A 23,263-nucleotide genomic window follows, 5' to 3' on the forward strand; every position below is an offset into this window, starting at 1 on the left:
GAAACGGAGGAAATGACATGACAGGGGAGGGAGAGACAGGGAGGACACCAACACAGGCGCACTTTGCCTCCGGGTTTCTCTCGCCGTCACAGATGATCGGGCCCGGTTTTGGCTTCAGCTCAGCTTTGACCAACCACTGGTCCTGGAGGCAAACTGTTAAAAGACATTAAGTCAGCACAGAGACGCGCCACTGCCTCCTCTCTATGCTAACTGCTGGACTAAAAGTGTGTGTGTGTGTGTGTGTGTGTGTGTGTCTGTGTTATGGAAACAGGGTGACTGCGGGCTAAGATGTGCACACATGTGTATAATAATGAGTCTTTGCATGTGTAACCTTGATGAGGTCAGGTAGAGAGGGGTGGGGTGGGGGTGTGGGGGGGGGGGGGGTGGCAGAGAATTCGGTGCAGCCTTTCCGGTCTCTCTGGGTGCACCACATGCCTGTCGCAGCTCAGTGAGCAGACTGTGAAAAGCTTATGTAAATGACGAACCGCTCAGATGTGAAATCAGCCCTGTATTAAATTGTTTTGTTCCACTTGTCAGAGCTGATTAGTCCAAAAGCTCTCCAAAAGCTGCACAGGTATTGTGTTGATTGTAGTCATTCGAGGGGGAAAAAAATAAACCACCGATCACCTCGGGGTAGAGAATATGTGTAGGTAGCGGGATGCAATTGCTTTTGGAGGTGTGATCGTTAGATTAGACAGGTGCTTTTTGAAGACGCTGGACTCCTCCTCCCCCCCTCCCCCCCATGTGTATGCTCAAACCCCTCTTCAAAGAGGGCCTTTCTCGCTCCATCACAACGGACGGATCAAAGGTCCCATTAGTCTAACCTCAGTCCACTTTCTGTCTGACTGTCATAGACCAAGAACCACAGGCCTCCTCCCTCTACTCTCACACGCACGCACGCAGCCCGGGACGCAGCACAGGTGTCCCCTGTGAAGGGATGGTGGGAGGCGGATTTGGGGGGGGGGGGTTTGAGAGACAGGGTGAGGGAGGTAAAAAAGAGAAAGCAAGGATGGAATAAGTTTGGGAGATGTGTGGGCAGAGAGAGAAAGAGAGAGAGAGAGAGAGGCAGTGGGGAGATTGCAGCACGGCGGCTGGAGGGCTCCGAGCATAATGCAGGTCTTTGAAAAGGCCAGACAAAGAGAAAAGGTCTCGGCCAAATACCTGAAAGAATGTTGAGAGGAAAGAGGAGCGCGGCCAGAGGGAGATAAGGCAGTTAGCCGCACACTGAGGCAGCTCCTGTGTCATTGGATCAGGTTACTTCTCTGTGTGTGTGTGTGTGTGTGTGTGTGTGTGTGGGTTTGCTTGCCCTTGTCTGTGCTCAACGTCCAGCCGAGTTCGATACCGGTCCTGCCGACATTCCGGAGTGGTCTGTCTGCGTTCACGGTCCAGCGAGGTCGCTGACAAAGCCCGCGGCGGGGCGAGGCTGCGTGTGGCGCCTCCAGGGCGAGCCTGCGACAAGAGCCCGAGACCACGGAGCTGATCCGCAGCATCAGGCCAGGGTACAGGATGAAAGAGTGATAACAAAGTCCCAATATTTCCGTTATACTCGGGAGAATTCTGGATCCCATGCGTGGCTTTTTCAAACTCTTCTCTTGGGCTTCAAAGCTTTTTAAGAGACGACGGCTTTGAAGGTGATTTTCAAGTCTGGGCTTCATCTGTGTGTGGGAAATCACCCTCTAGCTGTTTTGTAAGCTTAGCTACCTTTGAATGGACTAACAGAGCCTTAGGATAAAGGGATCTTCTGAGCTTCCGTAGCAACAATCCAAAAAGAGGCGCAAGCCGACTTCTCCCCCCGCGTTGGTGTGGAAACGACAGCAACTCTGTCCGTATATTGGAAGTGGATAATATGAGTATCGAAACAAATCCAAGTAGTTATTAGTTGTGATTGAGGTCTGATAGCAATTAGTCCCGCTCCGGCACACAGACTGACTCCTGTCTAATGATGTCATTGACCTTGCCACCCCCCCAGAGGTCAAAGTGTCCATGTTAAACCATGCGTAATGGTTCCGTGTTTAGACTACAAGGGCCTGTCCAGCTAAATGGTGATGGATCGCTTCTTTTCGCTGCCGGTGGTGTGTGTTGCATCAGATGATACGGGTCTCAACATGATACGCAGTTGATTAAATCAATACTCTGAGGAAATGTGCGGTGGGCTCCATTTCCAATCCAATAACACAGGGGCTTAAGTCGTGCGCCCGCGCACGCTGCCGCACGTGAGCGCGCGCGCGCGTACCCTTGAGGAGCGTTTGCACGCAACACAACACAAAATGAAAAGGACAAGGACGATGTGTTTGTTTGCGGTATGCTTCTGGAATGAGGTCATCAACAGCAAATGCAATGGCGTTAAAGAAGCGTCATGATCATCTGGCACACGTGAAAGCAGAAATCGCCCGCCCCCCCCCCCCCGCTATTGGAGATGACACACTGGATGATGGTGCTAATTTACGGCCCCGGGTTCCTAAATCATATGGAAGCGATGGAAAAAATGACAGCCCACCGCGCTCATGCAAAAGCGTGGCATTTTTCAATATTCTCCAGGCTTGTTTATTGGATTTGTTTGTCGAGAAGAGGCCAGCTGCTGCTGGTGGAGAGGCGGCTGATCTGGATGCAGAATAGTGTATATGAAGGAATTTCCAGCCATATGGCCACTACCGTACGCGCTATGTCAGGGATTGTTAGCAGGACAGGTGCTGCCCCGAGGCTGTTTCGCATCAACAAATGCATGCACGCTGTCTCGCACGCAAGCACAAACGCAGCCCAGCGACACAGACCTGGGGACAGGGAAAATCATTTGTGCTATTTTATTGCCTACCTGCTTTCCTCCCTTTTTTTTTCTTCTTTCTGCCTCACCCCAGCGGTGACCCGAAGCAACCCCCCAGTCTAATGACGGCAGCAGTTTGACACTCATTAAAGGTGGTCAATTAACCAGCGGGCCCGGAGTCACTTTCATTAGGCGGCTTGTGAAGGTCTTTTTCTGTCTGGCTTTAAACAAAAGTGGGGGGAAGACAAGACGGGTAGTTGGAGGTGGTCGTAGACGCAGTAAAGGGGGGGCGGGGGGGGGGGGGTCTTTAAAGCAGCGAGAGGAAGAAAAAAAGCACCTCTTGAGAGTCATTTATTTTGTTTGTTATTTGTTTTGATGAACTGGATTCTGATGGTGTTTTATGGAATCAAACTAAATGGTAAAAAAAAACAGCAAAATTGCTGAACAGAGCACAGAAAATTAGATCTCATGAGAGGGAAGACAAAAAACAGAGCCATCTGCTCAGAGGGTTGGCTCTCTAAAGACGATCTGGTCTCATTTCTGCCTTTTGTATCACTCCTTTACTGTAAATCAAGAGCGAGGTTCTTTTTTTTTCTTGCTATGGTTACATTTCGTGTGTGTGTATATATACTTAAGGCTACATGTGTGCCAGTATAGCTGCGAGTGCACCGAGGGGAATGTTTTCCCCATTGTGCATGTTTCCTGCTGCAACATATCTTCGTAAGTGTGTATCTGGTTTTAGGCAGAAAGCGTCTCGCCGTCCCAGGCCTCCAGAGTCATCGGCCTGTGAAGGTCAAGTCTGATTCAGAAAGAGACAAGGCAGATTGGCACGGAAATGGAATCTGCTGTCTCTGTGCCAAACGTCCAGACTGACTGACTGACTGCCCTCAGCCTCTCATCACATCCAAGTCTATCCTCTCATCGCACCGTCCACTCCTCCTCCTCCTCCTCCTGCTTCTCCTCCTCCTCCTCCTCCGCCTATTCTCGCCGCTGCTGTCTCTGCATACCAATATCAGAATAACACAAAGGAGGAACAGCACTGAAATGGACCCGTTTAATAATTGTGATGTCAAACAATGTCTTGCATGAGCGGGAAACATGAATCCAGCTGTTAGTTGCTGCTAGGAACCATCTGCTTAATGCAGAACTGTCTCTTTGCTTCTTTTTTTTTTGCACATGGCAGATTTAGCCTGAAGCCATTTTTAAGCGGTTATTTTTATAATGAAACAAGAAATGCACTTACTGAGCTAGTGAATTTATGAGCAGCCTCTGCTTAGCGATATTGCTCAAATGTTTATTATATCTTTATGAGAGAAGTCAAGTTAGATGAGTTGCATGAGGGCTAATGTGTGTGTGTGTGTGTGTGTGTGTGTTTGTTCCGCTGTTGTATGTAATGAGCATGCGCTTTTGATATGAATGAGTGCAGTGAGGCGTGAGATGAGTATGTGCCTGCTGGTATGGAACAAGTCCTTGCACTTCTTGTGTGTGTGTGTGTGTGTGTGATTTTGTGACTGGAATCGGTGAGTGTGTATCTGCTTGCAAGTGTGCGCATGTGCGTGTTTGTGCGCGTGCGCTTATGTGTGTTAGAGTGAGAAGGAGGGAGGGAGTGTTCATTGGGCTGAAATGGGTCCCGGCCCTTCATGAATATTCAGTTACCCCCTGAGTTCCCCTGATGTCTCACTGATGTCAGCTTGCGTGTGGGAAAAGTAGTTTCCACAGTTACCATACTCCCCCAAAGCTGTTCTTACTGCTGCAACAACAACAAAAAAAAAAAGAAGTGAATTTTGGGGACACATAATGAAAAATACGTCTGAGTGAAATCTTCCAGATCACATGTGGCACCCTTAAAACTACGGCAGCACTTAGGTCACATGTTTAGGTCAGTCCCCCTCACTGGGGGATTCTCTAATGCATCCTGTCAACCGCTGTGTAGCCACAGCGTCACAGGGGACACAAAGGCATGTCTGCGCCCGCTCATGATGCCTCCCGACGGCTCCTCTCAGTTTTAATTTCTCAGCAGGGTGTTTGTCATGAATTTGCCAGTTTAGCTTAAAGCTCTGATATGAAAGGTCGGTTTTGCTCTCTTAAAGCCGAGTGACATTGAGAGATCCTTCGGTGTTGCACTGAATGAGAGATATTATTATTCTGACACTGTCATTGTCAAACAGGCTAGCAGGCGGACACAGAGGCACTTGAAAACACACACACACACACACACACACAGCCTCTCTCTCTCTCTCTCTCTCTCTCTCTATCTGTCAGCATCCACCATCTCTGCCCCCACAGATGTTGCCTAGTATTTAGGTCATTTAGTTTGCGGATGGGTGGTCAGAGACGCCCGTATTAGCTTGGGTTTCCAGGAATTGATACAATAGACCAGTCAGCCCTGAGCGGCCACCCTGGAGAGGCCGGAAGCGAAGCTCTTCTACGATCATCGACGGGATCAAACGGACACAGTTCACATAAGGATGCTGAGCGGCTTTAAGGTCCCTTGCTGTATTTTTGTACTACCACGGAGTACATTATGAGGGAGCACGTTACACATGGTGTTTGTTGTTTTTGGCAATACTTTGGGCACTAGACAGCTATTTTATCAATAATTAAGAACACATATCATGCATTACGCATTCTCATGAATGAGATGTAAATGCTTTAATGTTCCAGAAACACTTCATTTTTCTCATACCATCTGTCTGAATATATCTGTGGAGGCCTTCTGTCCAACATGCTTGTATTAGCACCTGTCTCTTTAAGGCCCCCTAACCAAAAATCCCAAATGAGTTTAGATAAAATGATCGCAAACGTTTCCTATGGCAACGGTTGGTTGAGATTGTGAGACGGGGGAGGGGGGAGATATTTTAAGCCGTCATGTGACAAAGGAAGCCATTTCATCTAAATTGATTACTGGCTACGAGCACTAAAAAAGTGCACGTACAGCAAAGTTCATGACATACGTCACTGAATATGACTGACATCGACACAAATGATATAAGAATCAGAAACAGCATTGTGTCAACATCATGGCACATGTCTCAAACTTTAACTTTTTGTTTTTAGGTTCAATGGTCAGGTTTGAATTAAATATTTCCACATTCTGATTTAATATGCTTTGTTATTAATATAATTTCCATTGAATATTTTCTTAAACGTTTTCAGTCTATATCCTCAGGATTCTGTTTGTTATTCCAAGACTTTCATTTTATATTGCCAAGTTTCAATTCAATAGCCTCAAGTTTCCCCACAACATGTTTTAATTATGTAGAGTTTTTATCAAATTCTTTCAAGTTTTAATTTAAAGTAATTATCGCAGGTTTTCGGACAATGATCACATATTTTTAATAAAGTTTTGGCAGATATTTACTTTATAATTCAATGGCAAGTGACTTTTAGTTTGGATCAACAGTTTAGTTTGTTGTATTTTAAAACACATTTAAGATTTTCATTTACTTTTGGGCTTTTCCAGACATTCCTCCACAATTTATTTGTCCCTCCTGCACCAATCAGTCAGCCGAGACCCGGTCCTTGAACACCAGTGCTTAAAAACAGGTAGAAAATAAACATCACCAAGGCACAAAGAAAACAGAGGCCATTACTCCAAAGTACCAACGTGTCTGTATTTGCTGGGTTGTTCTTTTATAGTTTTAAACATCAAGACCAGTTTGAGTGAACGGGGTAAATGAAAGAGACAGAGGGAACCAAAGCTTCAAGGCATAATACTGTAATTGGAAAATTGTGCAAATGCGTTTTGGAGTCATGTTATATAAATGGCCAGGAGAGATAATGCTTGAGATTCGAGGCATGGCCTAATTGAGAGTAGGAGATGGAGGAGGAGAAGGGTGGTGATACTGAGGGGGGGTGGGGGGGTGGGGGGGTGGGGGAGGGGCGAATGAAGTGTGGGTTTTAAATTGGGTGAAGGAAATGTGGATGGAAATGGGATGTTTTTCAAAGATGTGGGAGGGGAGGGAGGTAGGGGCAGCGAGCTGTTTCTACTTAAAGGGGAGGAGGGAAAGACAGAAGAGGGAATAATTCCCACTTTCTTCCTTGGTCTCCACACCTGTGACCCAGCCAGCCGCAACAGCGGTTCCTCCCGTTTTCCATGTGTGTGTGAGTCTCGCTCGCTCGCTGTATGATTGATGCGTCTCGGTCAGAGCAGGATCCCGGGCCGTGGCCCAGGTCCGATCAGGCATGTTCTGCTCATAACAATGGCATCAATATGTGGGCCGGGTGTGCGATGAAACATAGAAAGGAACCAAGATGTTTCCTGCCCCTCGGAGGGATAGGAGATTAACAATGTTTACTTAAAGCCCCCCCCCCCCCCCAGATTGATTGGAACTGGAATCACATTAATTGGCCCTTTCATGAATGATCCACGTGTAACCCTTTGACTAATGAACTCCTTTCATGTTTTTTTTTTTGCTTCCTCCAGTTTTTGCTTCTTTGGGCCGTCTCAGGTTACGTCCGTAGACAGAAAAAAAAAAAAGGCTTGATACTTGATGAGCAGCATTTGATGAAAGGCATTAGTGGGCCTGCATTATTTATCACAGGCGAGTGATGCATTGAATCATTAAATATGTATACGTACATTACATGAGAAAGAACATGTCCCATAGCATGTCATATTGATTCTGGTGTGAGTTACGAGGCCCCTGCACGATCCATATGGAGAAAAAAAGCATTAGGAAAGACGGCACACCAAATCGTTTTAAGAGCTATATTGACCCCCCCCACACACACACACACACACACACACCGCCACCACCTCAGGATGCATTGTCACGGTCCAGAAGTCGCAGAGTTTGAACTTGCTGGCTTCAACAGATCAAGGGTATAGTGTCTGCACATGCAGCAGATTTGACGGGGGAGGCGAGAGTGTGAAATGACGTGATGGGAAAACTAAGATGTGGCGTCAGATTCCGCCGTCAGAGGAGTCGTGGCGCCGTTATTGACATCCTTCCCTCAGCTGGTTAGCTATCCTTTCTCATCTCCCGCTGCCCATTTTCATTTCCATGGCTGCTGCGGAAGGGAAAATGACCTCTGAACTATGCTCACGCACAGGCGCGTGGTGCTCATCTGAAGAAGAAAGAAAAAAAAAACTGTAGCAGTGTAATCTAAAACGAATTCCTCAGCTCAGAAGAACATTCATCTTGGCTTCCCTCACCTTAAAAGATCCCATACTCGTTTGGTTTGCATCGGTTTGATACCAAGTACGCCATGAATTGTTGCCATGCATTTTGGTCAGTCTGAAAAGATCGCTCCGCTTATAGGTTACAATGCCTCAAAAGGTGAAGCTAAGATAATCCTGCGATTGACTTCGGTTCCACCTTTCTAAACTGTTTAAAAAAACCAAATAGAAAAAAAAAAGTCTTCCTTGGATGTATTCTCAATTAGTATTCACGGCTGAAAACAAGTGTAAGTTAAATTGTTCCCAAGCCGCCTCAAACCGCTGGCAGCTGTAGCTCTCCCAGGTGACTTGTTTCATCTACAAAGACATGCAAGCCTCCATGTTACACAATTCAGAAAAGAAAAGAAGAAAAAAAACAGACAATGTGAAGGATTACGCATTCTCTCATGAGGGTGTTTTAAGCTGCACTTTAAAAAAGCACGGGTGTTTAAATATTCAAATGAAGAGGAGTCTTTCAGCACAGCAGCTGAAATACTGACAGTTGGAAGAGATCAACAACTGATAAAAGTTGCCAACTGGATGCAGCAATATACATATATGTGTGTAGTGCACCGAGAACTGTTATTCCAATATTGAATTGAATAAAGATCTAGAGGCATCTCCCCAAAAAAAAACAATTGTTAGAATGCTGCAGTGCATGCATGCTGCAACAGCGACAGTTGCTTGTATTTGTGATGTTGACTTAGTTTTTTAGAACAACAGGAGAGCCCTTTGGCAAATGTGTGCACACTCACACACACACACACACACACACAGTAAAAACATGGAGTCACACACGGTGGCTCAGTGGGGGGGAGGAGGGGGGAAGGTTTTAATAAACCCACAGTATCGTGGATCTACGGAGGCGTCTCGGGACGGAGCCAGGAAACCAGATGAACGTACCTGCCCCGGGGCGCCAGGAGGAACAGCGAGGATGGGGGTGGGAGCCGGTGAAGCCACAGGCACATTATGTCTCTCATTGCCCTGACTTCTTCTCTAAAGTCCCTTCCCTCGCCCACTCCGTGTCTGCTAACATCATCAGCCACACGAAAGCCTCGCCCACAAACACTGATGTGTTTGTCAGAGAAAATGCCCAATCACTTTAATAGCATTTCATGCCATCTCCGCTTTCATAAAGGGACTCGGGAGAGCTTTTTTCCTCCGGTCTGGCTAAATGGGGGGACTGTAATTTCAGACAAAACGCAATGGAAATGCAGAGTGCAGCCAATCAGATTTAATCATGTATGAAGAGATGTAATTTTGGAGGACACCGGGGCAGAGCGGGTTGATACGGGTGTTAGTTGCTATGCAAAGAGGCGTGTCCATCCTCCCCGAATATGAATTTATGAAGGCTGCTTGTGATTTCAATCTGACTAATGTATCAGAACAAACCCATCTGTGCAGCACTGACCCCTGAAGTGAGGGTTTGAGGGGTGGGGGGGGGGCCTGTGAAGCGTGCGTGGGCGGTTGGTTTATCCTCCCACCATGAACCTGTCAGTGCGAAGAAGGCAAATTAAACATTTTTTTTTTTTTTTATCCACAGTTTTAGAAGCTTCAAGGAAAAAAAAAAACCCCAAAAACGAGGAAGAAAGAAAGAACATCCCTCCAGAACAAGTTCCATGGGAAAAATTTTATTTATCAATATGCGGTAGTTTCCAAACTGGTGGAACGTTATTTCCATTGTAGCTGGTGCCAATAGGTTACGCTGAGAAGCGGCGAAAGAAGTGAATGTCAAAAAACAAAGAAGAAACAAAAGAAAGAAACAAAACAACTTGACAGTTAGGATTCAAACAAAGGGAAACAAATCCAACAGGTTTTTTTGCTTACACATGCACATTGAAAAATAATACTGTGGCATTGAACAATAGCAGAACTCAACCTACGGTGAGGCTCGAACCACGAGCAACCGACACCTCTGCGCTAAATTAGGGAAGCAGGGAGAGAGCAACTTTAAAACAAAGACCGCCTGGGAGATAATGAGTAGTGTAAACCGGATGATTTATGGCGCGGCAGAACGGTCACACTCTCATTCTGAGACCCCACCCCCCCTCCTCCTCCTCCTCCTCCTCCTCCCCCCGCCTCTCTCTCTCTCTCTCTCTCTCTCTCTCCGTCAAGCCCGGTAGTCTTATTAAAACTGAGACAAGATTAATCTTCCTGGACCAAAATGTTTTTGTTACATCTAGTAATGGAGTGGAAGGTGTGGGTAACTCAAAGGCAGTGGAATCAAACAGTCCTCATGTGCAGAGTTAAGTGGCGTCCGACAGGGACCGGGCCTTCTCCCTCTCAGCTTCAGCGAAAGCCGCTCGGCGGCCAACGCCTCGGTCCGCAGCGGGTTAAATGTTAAAACTCTGATCCCCAATTGGTGTTGTTTGTTGTTGTTGTTGTTGTTGTTTTAACACGTGTGGTAACAAAGACTTTTTGACAATACTTGACCCTGCAAACAAAAAACAAAAAAAAAGACAGCTCATGTGTTGCAATATTCAGATTAACTCTAAAATAAAAATAAAAACAGAAAAAATGCAAGAAAAAAAAAATGCAAGGATTCATACAAAACACACTTTTAAAAAGACAGCTATTTACAAACATCCTCCATTACAAAAATCTAATCTTAAATTCTTTTTATGAGCAGTGTTCAGGTGACGTTACATCTTAAATTGGGCTCTATCCATATATTTACATTACTCTGGTTATCTCCTTTTCATTTTTCTTTTTTTTCGTACTCACCCAGAAATTTGAAAACACATTTGAGGTGGTCAATAGAATGAATGGAAATGAGATATGGTGTGTGGTAATTTGATAATGACTCCCTTGGCTGGCGTAGGTGAATGGATGCGCACCGATCCGAAACAAAAATATTGGATTTAAATGTGTTTCGCAGAGGGGCCGCCGAGGGTCTGCATGCTGAGTTAAAACACAGGACCGCAAAAGCACGAGCAGCTGTTCAGGCCGTTAACTCCGAGGTTAACGACACGCAACACAACTGGAGTCATCCACCCCCCCCCCCCCCACCACCACCTCCCCCACCACCACCTCCAGAGTCTCCGAGCCGGGGCTGCCCTTTAACTCGGCGGCGTGTGTCCGTGGATGCCAGTGGTGTGTGGCAGCGGATGATGTGGGTCCCTGCCGGCGAGTAAACACTCCGCAGCGCAGGCCTGACCGCTTCGACCGGCTCGGGTCTGCGCGCCGAGGGAATGGCTGTCCTTATCCGCCCCCCCCCCCCCCCTCCCTCCCTCCTCCACTCGCACATCATTAACCGGGGACTGCGGCGCTCTGTGCTTTTGGCAGCCACACTGTTTGGGAGCACCTAGTTCCGGCTCTCCCCCCCCCCCCCCCCCCCCCCAAAAAAAAACCCCAAGTGAGCTGACGGCCCACAAGAGGCCTCCACACACACACACACACACACACACACACACACCTACACGTGCAGGAAAGATAGAAATAAGAAAAACTGCAAATTTCAGCACTCACACTCAGAAGCACCTGGATGTGCACACACTGCGCCCCCCCCCCCCCCCCCTCCCCTCCACGACCTCAAACCCCCTCCCTCACCCCCTCGCCTGGAAGCGGCGTGCACGCGCGCACACATCCGGCAGCTCTAAATCCCGCCTCGGTGCCCCCCCTCCCCCCCCCCCCGCCGCCCGGGGCGGTGTGATAGCTGAGCTGCAGTGTCCTCGCCGGTGAACACCTTGACGGAGGAATATTCTGCACAGCATTTTTCATTCACAGCGCAACTGGCGAGAGGATGGGGGGGGGGGGAAACGAATGCTAAACTACAAACGCCACCCCCCCCAACCACCACCCGGCCTCATTCCCCATCCCCATCTTCCCTCGCAGGTTAAAGCCAAGTCACAGGAACATTCCCTCCCCCTCCCTCTCTCTGGTGTGGGCACGGAGATGGCACACAGATTAGTCACACGCTGGCGACACAGCCGACCGAGCGCTCCACTGACTCATCCACAGATGGCAGCCAATTGGCATCGAGCTGTACTGTATCCCAGCGTTCAGCCGCCGACCGCCATCCGACTTATATTTAGGGCATCCTCCCTATGTAGGCCAGCCACACGACCTACACCCACCTCGCCCGGGCAGCGCGCATCACACGCAGGGGTTGATGCTTACACAGGAGCCCCACAAGCCAGAACAAACATCAACGTGCCTGCTGCACTTGGAAAAAGAAGCCCCCCCTCCCTCCCCCTCTAGAGCTCATCAGAGATGACAAAACCTTCAGCTGAAGCCAACTGGAGCGATGAGAAGGGGGTGGGGGGGGGGTGTTGTAAATGTTTGGGCTCCTCCACCTTTTGGTGCGTCAGTGTGCCGGTGTGTCTCGATCTTAAATCTTACCATACAGAAGCTGAGTGTTCTACCCAGAAGCCAAGAAGTATGCCCAGAACACAGGACTGGTCCGGACATGCCCCGACACACACACACACACACACACACACACACACACACACAGAATACACACCTTCAAATACAAATAGGCAGGTCATAAATACCAGAGTAATGGTAACGCTCATATCAGACCAGTGGAGAAGGGATTTTTCCAAGACACACAAACACACACACACACACACCTCTATGTCAACAGTCCGGGTTACGGTACTTTCTCAGGGGGGGGGGGGGTAAAAGGAGTGGAGAAAATGAATGCAATGGTTGACATGGGTGGTGAGAATACGATGTGGTCATAATGATGATCTATTCAACTCTATACATTGTGCACTTTTAGGAAAAGTCTAACAAAATACCACTGCTTTGTGAACTGAATCAGGGTTTGAGGAAATCCTCCATCAAAAATAGTAAGTAAGGCAAACATCAGAGGTGCGAAGGGAGAGGAACACGTTATCTTCACACGCTGTGTCTGATACCTGAGCTACCTGGAGAGTTTCCTGGCCCAACGCGGCAGCCTGACTAACACACATGCACGTGGACACACACACACACACACACACACACACACACACACACACACACACACACACACATCCACCCGTTTAATGCTTGCAAACAAACTGCAGGCTGAGGGGCGTCTGGGGCCTGTGTCTGCCTGTTCCTGGCGTGTGTGCTGGGATGGTGTGTTTTAATTGGGTGGAGCACAGACTGTACTTCAGGGGACTGAGATAAGTTACAGGGGACAGCCAAACCAGGAAGCTGCAGTTCCATCTGCCGGTTCGCTCCAGCCACCAGCTTCCCTCCCCGGTCGGAGCCCAGTGGGGAGATGTATAGCAGGTGTGGAGGTGAAAGGGTGAGAGGGAGGAGGGGTTGGGGGGGGGGGGTGGGAGGAGGAGGAGGAGGAGGAGGGGCAGGTGGGGATTGTCAGACAACCCAAACAAACAGAGTAAACCTCTCTCATCAGTCAGTCCACAACCCCGCTGGTTACTGGTCAGTGCTCGTCTCTCCAGATTTGTGCAGCAGGTGCTAGAAATAATACTGGGCTCAAAGACGCATCAAGTCCCCCAAAAAATACGAAGGAAAGTGTTCCTCCCAAAGGACAAAAATCAAACGCTCCTCTCTTCCTTCCTCCCTCCCGGCCGCGTCGCTGGCTGTCCGTGCGGAGCGCGTCAGACTTTGTAGTAGATGTTGGCGGGGCTCTGCGGGGGCATCTCCTGGACAATGTAGACGGGGTGGCCATAGTCGCCGCTCACCTTCTCATAGTGAGGGCAGTAGTTGTTCTCTGTCCGCAGCGGAATGATGATGTCACTGGGCTCCGTGCCAGCCGTGCCCCCGGGCAGCTTTGGATTGGACAGCGTGCTGAGAGACAGCGCCGAGGGGCGGGGCTGCGAGTGGGCGTTTTTCCTGGAGCGCTTGCGCATCTTGATGAGCAGGATGACGAGGAGGAGGATGAGCAGGAGGAAGATGATGCAGCCGGCCCCGATGGCGCAGAACACGGCCAATTTGGAGCTGAGGAAGCCGTCCGAGTTTCCAGAGTTTCCAGACTGGTCCTGATTCATGGGGTCTGGAGAGAGGAATAAAAACAGAGGGCTTAGGGACTGTGCATAAATCACTGAAAAATGGCTTTCATGTGAGCCATAAAGGTCCGTTTGGCCATAAGCAGAGGACATGGGGTACGCTGGAGGTTTTGCAGAGCACAAGCCCTCGGGCACAGAGCGGTTGACGGTTCCTGGTTCCCACATTTGGTGGATACGATAACAGTTTATTTAGCGGCTCTTTATTCTAAGACCGAGAGGTGCTGTGTTTTCACAATGTTGTTGGCAATAAACTTGTGCCGAGCCTGAGCTGAAGGGCCTGGGACACCATACAAAAAAGGATCTAAAGTGTTATGGATTTATTACAAACATTCGGTCTGAAAAATATTTAATTATGTTACTTTGAAATCATTTTACCCAGAAATATAAATCACTAAAGGGACCAAAGCACCCAATATGCAACTCAACCGAATGTGTACCTGAATGAGAACTCTTACTGATTAAGTGGACTCAAAACATAAAAACTATTCAATAAACTATGGAGCACATTTAGAATCCTCCCTCACTCTTCACTTGAAGTGAACATTTGAATGCAGGACTTGTACAGCATTCGAAGTTGTTCTTTTTACATCCCAAATAAATGTTTGAGTACACTCCTTCTCCCACCACTACAGAGACGTAAGCAGTTAAGCACAACCGTGTCTGACTAAGTGCCCGAATCACTAAACCGACCATGAAAACACACGCGTACGTTGCGTTGGCGAAATAAACCCCGGTGTGATTCTATTTCCTGTTTACTACCGGCTCATTTGGACTCCAGGGAAGACACCATGGGTCGTGTGCTTGTTTTTTTCTATTGATGAACGTGTAGCGTGTATAAATTGCACTTAGTGTGAGGCGGATGGGATGAGCGGTTGATATGCGGAGGACAGACAGACAGACGCAGATATCTCCGGCTCTGTAGCTGGATCCATTATTTTAAGACGTCGTACTTGCCAACAGAATGAAAGGGTAACAGCCAGTGACCCTCACCAACCCAATTATTCTCATTCAGCTGCTCAGAGACTACAGAACAATCAAGAGGATGGCATCATGTACAGCGAGCCCCTCCTCTCACGTGCAGATCTCACTGCTCGGTGCCCAAATCGGCTACGATCGCGTCCTCATTTGTTGTTCTCTCTACATGACTAACAGCCCCACTGATGTGATTTAATTGCATTAGCTCATTCAAAATACACTCACCGGCCACTTTATTAGGTACCCCATGCTAGTAACGGGTTGGACCCCCTTTTGCCTTCAGAACTGCCTCAATTCTTCGTGGCATAGATTCAACAAGGTGCTGGAAGCATTCCTCAGGGAGTTTGGTCCATATTGACATGATGGCATCACACAGTTGCCGCAGATTTGTCGGCTGCACATCCATGATGCGAATCTCCCGTTCCACCACATCCCAAAGATGCTCTATTGGATTGAGATCTGGTGATTGTGGAGGCCATTTGAGTACAGCGAACTCATTGTCATGTTCAAGAAACCAGTCTGAGATGATTCCAGCTTTATGACATGGCGCTTTATCCTGCTGAAAGTAGCCATCAGAAGTTGGGTACATTGTGGTCATAAAGGGATGGACATGGTCAGCAACAATACTCAGGTAGGCTGTGGCGTTGCAACGATGCTCAATTGGTACCAAGGGGCCCAAAGAGTGCCAAGAAAATATCCCCCACACCATGACACCACCACCACCAGCCTGAACTGTTGATACAAGGCAGGATGGATCCATGCTTTCATGTTGTAGACGCCAAATTCTGACCCTACCATCCGAATGTCGCAGCAGAAATCGAGTCTCATCAGACCAGGCAACGTTTTTCCAATCTTCTATTGTCCAATTTCGATGAGCTTGTGCAAATTGTAGCCTCAGTTTCCTGTTCTTAGCTGAAAGGAGTGGCACCCGGTGTGGTCTTCTGCTGCTGTAGCCCATCTGCCTCAAAGTTCGACGTACTGGGCGTTCAGAGATGCTCTTATGCCCACCTTGGTTGTAACGGGTGGTTATTTGAGTCACTGTTGCCCTTCTATCAGCTCAAACCAGTCTGGCCATTCTCCTCTGACCTCTGGCATCAACAAGGCATTTCCGCCCACAGAACTGCCGCTCACTGGAAGTTTTTTCTTTTTCGGACCATATTCTGTAAACCCTAGAGATGGTTGTGCGTGAAAATCCCAGTAGATTAGCAGTTTCTGAAATACTCAGACCAGCCCTTCTGGCACCAACAATCATGCCACGTTCAAAGTCACTCTAATCACCTTTCTTCCCCATACTGATGCTCGGTTTGAACTGCAGGAGATTGTCTTGACAATGTCTACATGCCTAAATGCACTGAGTTGCCGCCATGTGATTGGCTGCTTAGAAATTAAGTGTTAACGAGCAGTTGGACAAGTGTACCTAATAAAGTGGCCGGTGAGTGTAGACTCCTAATGAAATCTGCAGGCATCACTCCACATAACAGAGATTCCCGCTCTGATAAGACGGAGCCGTGGCCACTTGTGTGACGTGTCGGGGGCCACGTCAGTCCGGCGAAGGCCAAGCGACACATGGGGGGGAAAAAGCTCGAAAAAATATGGTTGACGAGGGCTTATCTGAACATCTGACTCTTATTTTGTCCTTTTGTCTCCGGGGGTTCTGGGGGGTCAGGAAGAGGCTGCGACTGAAATCTGAGAAGAACCCAAATCTGTTTTCCACGTATGTACGCAGCTGCTGTCAAAGAGCAGCACTCACCTCCTCCCACCATCACCTCTTTACTGTCCATGACCCCCCCCCCCCCCCCCACCGCCCCACCGCCCCTCTCCACAGGCACACAAGAGCCTTGTAGCTCCGGAGACGGCCATCCCCTCTAATGACTGTGTCTTTGCACTCGGCTGACCACTCCGCACTTAACCATTTACAGAGATGAGCCCTTGCGCCTTATCACGGCTAAATGACATCACTGAGAGCTACCGATTGCAGTCTTATCGGTGAAATCAGAGTCGCAAGGAATTTCCTAAGTTCTGGGCGCTGGAAGGGAGCCGGCGAGGCTGTCACACATTTCAATTCCTGAAATTTCAGCCCCTCAAAACCGCGGTGACACGTCCTTCAATCCACCCTCCACTTCTTTTACTTGACGTAATCCACTGATCTAACAATGGGAGACGGGTGAAAGCCTCGGTGTAGGGAAAAGTGACCGGGAAATCTTTTTATAGAGCAACTAATGTCAAATAAGCAATTATTTAATGAGGGCAGCTTATCACATGGGGAAAGGCAGAAGGGGTCTGTACTTTGGGGGAGTTTGTGGCATACAAAGTTGTGGAGTAAGACAAAAAGTTGAGAAGTGGTCCTTTCTGTGGGATGGAAGTTGCGAAAGGAAAGGAGGAGGGGCCCAGAGCTCCTGTGACTCCTTCAATTATCTCTGCTTTTAATCTTCTTTCAATTCATCTGCAATTCAAATGAGGTAATAAAAGGGATATAACGAAGAGGAATGTCTTTGGGTCTCCTTGGGTGCAGTGACTCAGCGTGAGCTGTATTTGTTTTGGGTGTGGTTTCGTATTGTTTTAATGCCGATTGCCTTTTGGTGAGGGTTATTCTACTCTGTACAACATCTTCTTTTCCCCATGTCGACCCCCGAAGACATCAGAGGAATGCCTTCGGCATGAAGAAGCCCCATGAGCGAATACTTACTTTGGCAGCTTCAACTAAGGTTTTTTATTTTCTCTTTTCAGGCTAAATGTGATTAATTATTAGAGAGATCCTTGAAGCTATGAACATCCCCTTTTTATCATAAAAAAACCCGTTATTTTACTTAAATATTTGCACTCTAAAAACTAGAAAGCCTTTTGCAAAGAGTCGGCAGTTTTCGGGGTCTAGTGTTGATCTGTCAATCTGCTCACCAGGGTTTCTTGGCATCTCGGGGCCATTCCGACCCGGGTCAGGCGGACTGGGACTGGACTCCGGTATGGCGTTGTCCTCAGTAGCGTCCGGCGCCACGGGGTTCGCTGCGTTTGGGACTGTGGGAAACACAAAACGCACAGAAACTCAGCCTTGGCCTGCTGCATGCGCTGAATTACAATGACTCGTTCGCCCTGCGTCAGAAAGGGTTATTTCTTCTTATGATCTTCTGTTGTATCTGTTATACACAGAGAAGGTTACTGTTGCATGTGTTGAAAGTGTCTCAGAAGTGAAGATGAAAGCAGGAAGGACAAGTTAGCGAACGTCTGCGAAACACGGCATTATCCCTGTCCTGTCGTAAAAAATGAGCTCACATCTACATCAGCAGCTCCTTCAGCAAACACTCAGACAGGCCTTCCCCACACACACACACACACACACACACACACATTCATATGGGCGCTTACGCACGCACGCACACAACAACAGCCCACACCTACAATATACTTACAATACACTTAGGCGTTGCAGAATGAGGGTAAAGTAGTTATATATTAACTTTTTATTGTTCTACATTATTCATCACGTTAAAAGGCCATGATATGTCTTATTTATTGCTCTGGCTTTGACTCTGCCTGAGAGAGGCACACTTCCGAGGAGGAGAGGAGAACGGGGGGGGGGAAGGAGGCGGTTGTATAAGCTCGGAGGGGAACGCAAAGGAAACAGACGGTTTATCTGTCCGTCTGTTGTGATTTCAGAACACGCACTTTGAAGTATTTCCGCGGTAAGCACCCGGTGGGCGCGCGGCGCGGCTTTTTACGAGGGCCGGGCCGGCAGCCAGAGGACGGTTATAAACTATTACCCATGCCGGTCTGATGGATTCCACAGAACACTATCCGATGCACAATCTGCATCTGCCCCGAAGGCCTGCCTGAAGGGTCGTGTGTGAGAAAAAGAGAGCAGGGCGTGTGAGGAGGCAATTTACATCAGGGTCCCTCGTGGCAGCTTTGCACGGCGTATGTGTGTGTGTGTGGCTCTGTGTGTGTGTGTGTGTGTATGTGAGTATGTGACTATTTTCTAGATCCACCTCAGTTTGGCCCGGGACTGGAAAAGGGAAATGATTTGGGTGTGTGGTGTCTGGAAGATATAACTGGGAGAAAAGAGAGTGGGGGGGAGGGGGGGGGGGGGTAAGTGGAGGGTCAGGAGGTAGGATTGGAGAGAGGAAAAACAAAGAAGGAGATAAAATCATGAGCAATAATGTTGCTTTCTGTTGTTGCAAAAACCACCTCCATGTGAACAAATTGATCTCCTCTTCCATCTCCCCCATGCCCAGACCACCGCATTGCTCCGCAGCGTCTGCAGCAGCGGCGAACTTAGCCACGAGCTGTTGTGCTCCGTCAATAATTGATGAGAAAAGACAGGAGTGAGAAGTGGGGGGAACATTCTCTAACGGCAGGCGGTGCGACGGGGAAACAGTGATCTTATTCACACACACACACACACACACACACACAAAGCCCCGACACTGTGCGTCTACCACTGAGCATGTGCGGGGAGCGTTCTAACGTTCTGACCCATTTTTCTGTGTGTGTGTGTGTGTGTGTGTGTGTACTGCTGACATTTTCCTTAGCTATGCAGACAGCAACTACATCAGAACTGCCGAACGGCAGAAGGAGGGAGGATGCGGGGAGGGGAGACAATGATTGGGAGATGGGGGAGAGAGAGGAGAGAGAGAGAGAGAGAGAGGTGCGTTCGAGGCAGTGAGTCAACATATTTCTAATGAGTGCGGTGACATGATGTGGCGGAGGGGAAACAGTGATGAATGTATAAAATGTGGGCTGCCCATATCTCCTCCCCCAATCAATTGAGCTTCCTCTTTCCTTCCCATTTCAAATGGAGACAAAAGGCGGAAAAACCAAAAGAGTACATTTAGATATCGACACGTCAGGATGACGCATGCTTTCCCAGATGAACCCATGATTCAACGTGATTGGGGCGCGGGGGCGTCCGCGCAGGAAAATGCACTACGGATGGAAAGTGCAGATTGGCGTGAGTCACCAGGATGTAATCCACAGAGCAAAGTGCAAGAGGGCTCGAGTGGACACGCAGGTATATGTTGGGATCGTGGCTGCAGGAAGTGTTGGCATTAGCTTTAACACAATAGCGTGCAGGGTGAGAGCCAGGATGAGACCTGGATTGTTCTGTTAATTGAAACAGCATCCAGCGAGGCTGCAGAGGGTTACATTCTGGGGCTGCAGAATAGGGATTGTTTTTTTTGTTTTTTATCTTCAAAAGACTTGAGTTGGTCTGAACAACAGGTCACAAGAAAAAAAAATATTCAATTTGTGGTTAAATGGAAAAGAGAAAAGCAGCACTCTGTGAGAACAGGCAAATGTTTGAGGTTTGTTTCTGGATGAATTCCCAAAACACATTTTTGGTAAATGAAAGAAATGTTCGATGAACTTTCAGTCAACCCTTTTGGCGACTTATCAACACGTCCTTTCAGCACCAGTGGAGTCAGTCTAAAGTATCCCTTTTCAGTTATATTGCTTTTTGGGGTAACTAATGCTTTTCTTTGGCCACTATAAACAGTGGAAAAAAGATTCAGGTGCTCAATCAAAACCAATACCACTAACTATACCATAATGTACAAATACTCCATTACAAATAAAAGTCTTGCTTTGAAAACCTTCCATGGGTAAAACTATAGAAGTATTAGAAAACGGACCCTCTTATATCTTTGTATTATTATTGATACAATTGTTAGTCCACAAAAAATGCTAAATCTTATCCTAATAAGTATATTTTGTCTAATAAAAAATTGTTTTAGTGATATGTAAGGGCTTAATTTTTGACAATATAATTTTAATTCAAACAACTACTTTTGAGCATTATTATGAAATACAACACTTCCCAATAGTAGTGAAATATAGCTAAAAAGATCACTTTTTAATAATAACCCCGTAAAGGTTACATCTTATTTCAATAAATATTTATCACCTATTTATTGCAAGCAAAATCTGTTCTATTTATCTTGACTAACATCCTTAGAATTTGCAAACAGCAGGTAAATCAAAGTTTCAGTCGATGCTCTAATTTCTAACGGTTCTTCCTCCAACCGTTTTGGGTTTGGACGGCCACTCTGTGCATCAAGTACTCCACTCACAGGAATGGATGTAAAAGTAGTAGCAGCTGGGCCAGCAGCATCGTTTTTAAAACAAGGTTTTTAGTGCGTGCCGCTCAGGCCAAGTTGAGTAAACGCCGTAGAAACTCTCGAGACGAGGCTGAGCGTTTCCTTTAGTAAGACATTGACTTTCAACTGCCATTAGCGGAGGCATTTTCTTTATTTTATCCATGTTAATAGTTTAGCGCAAAAGTCTATGCTGCCCTGCATTCTTGTTGTCATTGTTGCCCGATGGGAGATGGAGGAGATGCTTGATGTGACCTCTGTGGAAAGATGAAGCCACGACTGTCTGCTGCCCAAGAAGAATGGTGCAGAATTTTTTTTGTTGCTGTTTTTTTTTTTTAAAAGCCGACCTTGCAAGCATTAGCAGCCGGTTAGCTTCCATTCTCCCGCAGACTGCCAGGACACTCTGCTGCCATCCCACTGGCCAACATTCAAATATCTGAACACAAATTTGCAGACACACAAACACACTGCAAGTCTAAAGGTTTATTCTTGACAGGCTGGGAACCAGCTTTTAAGCCCCAATCAGTTCGTGGTGGTGGGCAGATGTTCCTCTCAAGGGGCGTTTAGTGTCTGTTTAGGTCAAAACTGCCTCGCTGGAGATGAGGGGGGGATGTTTAGAGAGCAACACATCTGTGTACTGTGCTCTGTCACATCCGGGATGTAGACGTCCACATATTGAGCAAAAACTGCATGTAAAAGGGAAAAGTATGATACGAACCAAATGTTGTGTCCAAGGATATCTAAACAAAGCTGGCTTGTTTACTTCCAGACGTTTTGAGACGTCATACCCCGACCGTGCACTTACATATAAATTTTCAAACACATTTCCATTGCTGGTTAAGCTTAGAAGAATCTCAAATAACAGCTGAGGGATATCAGGCGAGGTTTTTTTTAAACATTTTCAAGCAAAGGCCTTTCTTTTTAGTCATGTTGGATGTTCTTTCTCAGCGATCTCAGTACGTGAGGCAATAAAATCATGTATCTAGATATTCAACTGAGACACAGCGTGTAGAAGTAAGTAACCAGGTGGCAGATGTATGGCTACCGATATACCTTATCTAATCAGTGCACTTCATCACTCTGAAGGAAAAATCCTGTAAAGCCAATACGGCAGTCTATAAAGCAGTCCCGCTTATTGATTGGCAACATTGCCTTTAATGGCCTCATACAACCAGAGATATTAAAGCAACGGTTACCTCAGTATGATAAAGTAAGTGGCGGAATTTGGTCTAATGTCAAATATTAATAAATAACTGGAGATTTAAAAATGATTTAAAGCCAGAACAATAAGTTATAATACAATTTATCCACCTGTATGGCATCAATCAACAGTATAGCATTAATATTTAATGGTTTATTTAACCCAATGAGGTAATCATAATGTATTTTTTTGACTGACTAGCTTTATAATAATCAGAAATATATGACCCCATAGTTCATATTAATGTTACATATTTATTGCATACATTCTATTCATGAACTTCAAACAAACTCGATCCATGTAAGAATGTGTTTGTGTGTATAATCATATATTATTAAATATGATTGCTCTGTGTTATCAATCCTTCATTAAATATAAAAACTGTTTGTGGTAGAGATTTTAACTGTTGAAAAATACATGCATTTAGAGATGCGAAACACTACACATTTCTGAATGTATCTGTGCTGTGTCATAACCTGTTGAATAGACATAAACCACATCTAAAGACTCAGCAGCTCTCGTCAGAGGCCGGTGGCAGAAAATGTCACGCGAGGCACACATATGGCGATAAATGAAAACGTCAAACCCAGAGGGAAACACGGCTTTGAGGCAGCAGCGCCCTGTTGTGTTGCACATGTGAGGTGAGCGCGCCGTTACCTTGCCCGACTTTCATGACGACTTTCATGGCTCTGCTCTTGCACACGCCTCCCTCCCGGTTCTCCAGGCCCTCGATGGTACCGTTGGAGGTTGCTGGAGGGGAGAAAAGGAGATGAGGTGCGAGGAGAAAGGAGAGGAAGGGAGTGGAGGAGGAGGAGAGGGGGGGGAGGAGGGGAGAAAAGAGAAGCAGGAGAGGAGAGAGGACACACTGGTTAATGAGCACGTCCACAACGCACAGGGCTAATCAATATTTACGACAAGCACTGATTAGCTGTTCCAGTGATTAGCCGTTCTCACCCTCAATCAACCGTCAGCTCCTCTCAACGGTATCTCTCATTATCCCAATAAGTCAAATGAATGGAACAACATTAGTCCACTGGGAGGAGCCTGGTCAGACCTGTGTGTGTGTGTGTGTGTGTGTGTGTGTGTGTGCGTGTGTGTCTTTGCGTATGTGAACGG

At 47.2% G+C, this 23,263-nt stretch overlaps 1 protein-coding gene across 1 annotated transcript in view; it reads right to left on the bottom strand.

Moving 5' to 3' along the window:
* Nucleotides 1-11,690: 11,690 nt before the first annotated feature.
* Nucleotides 11,691-23,263, bottom strand: part of efnb1 (ephrin-B1) — a 54,116-nt gene continuing 42,543 nt past the window's right edge. Inside the window, exons 3-5 of the mRNA XM_037460046.2 lie at nucleotides 22,805-22,897; nucleotides 17,759-17,875; nucleotides 11,691-13,875 (exon numbers count right to left, since the gene is read on the bottom strand). Coding sequence (XP_037315943.1) covers nucleotides 13,481-13,875; nucleotides 17,759-17,875; nucleotides 22,805-22,897 — 605 coding nt within the window. The 3' untranslated portion in view covers nucleotides 11,691-13,480. The remainder of the gene's footprint in view (nucleotides 13,876-17,758; nucleotides 17,876-22,804; nucleotides 22,898-23,263) is intronic.

This window comes from Pungitius pungitius, chromosome 2 (genome assembly GCF_949316345.1).
Source record: "Pungitius pungitius chromosome 2, fPunPun2.1, whole genome shotgun sequence".
In the NCBI taxonomy this organism is placed as follows: domain Eukaryota; kingdom Metazoa; phylum Chordata; class Actinopteri; order Perciformes; family Gasterosteidae; genus Pungitius; species Pungitius pungitius.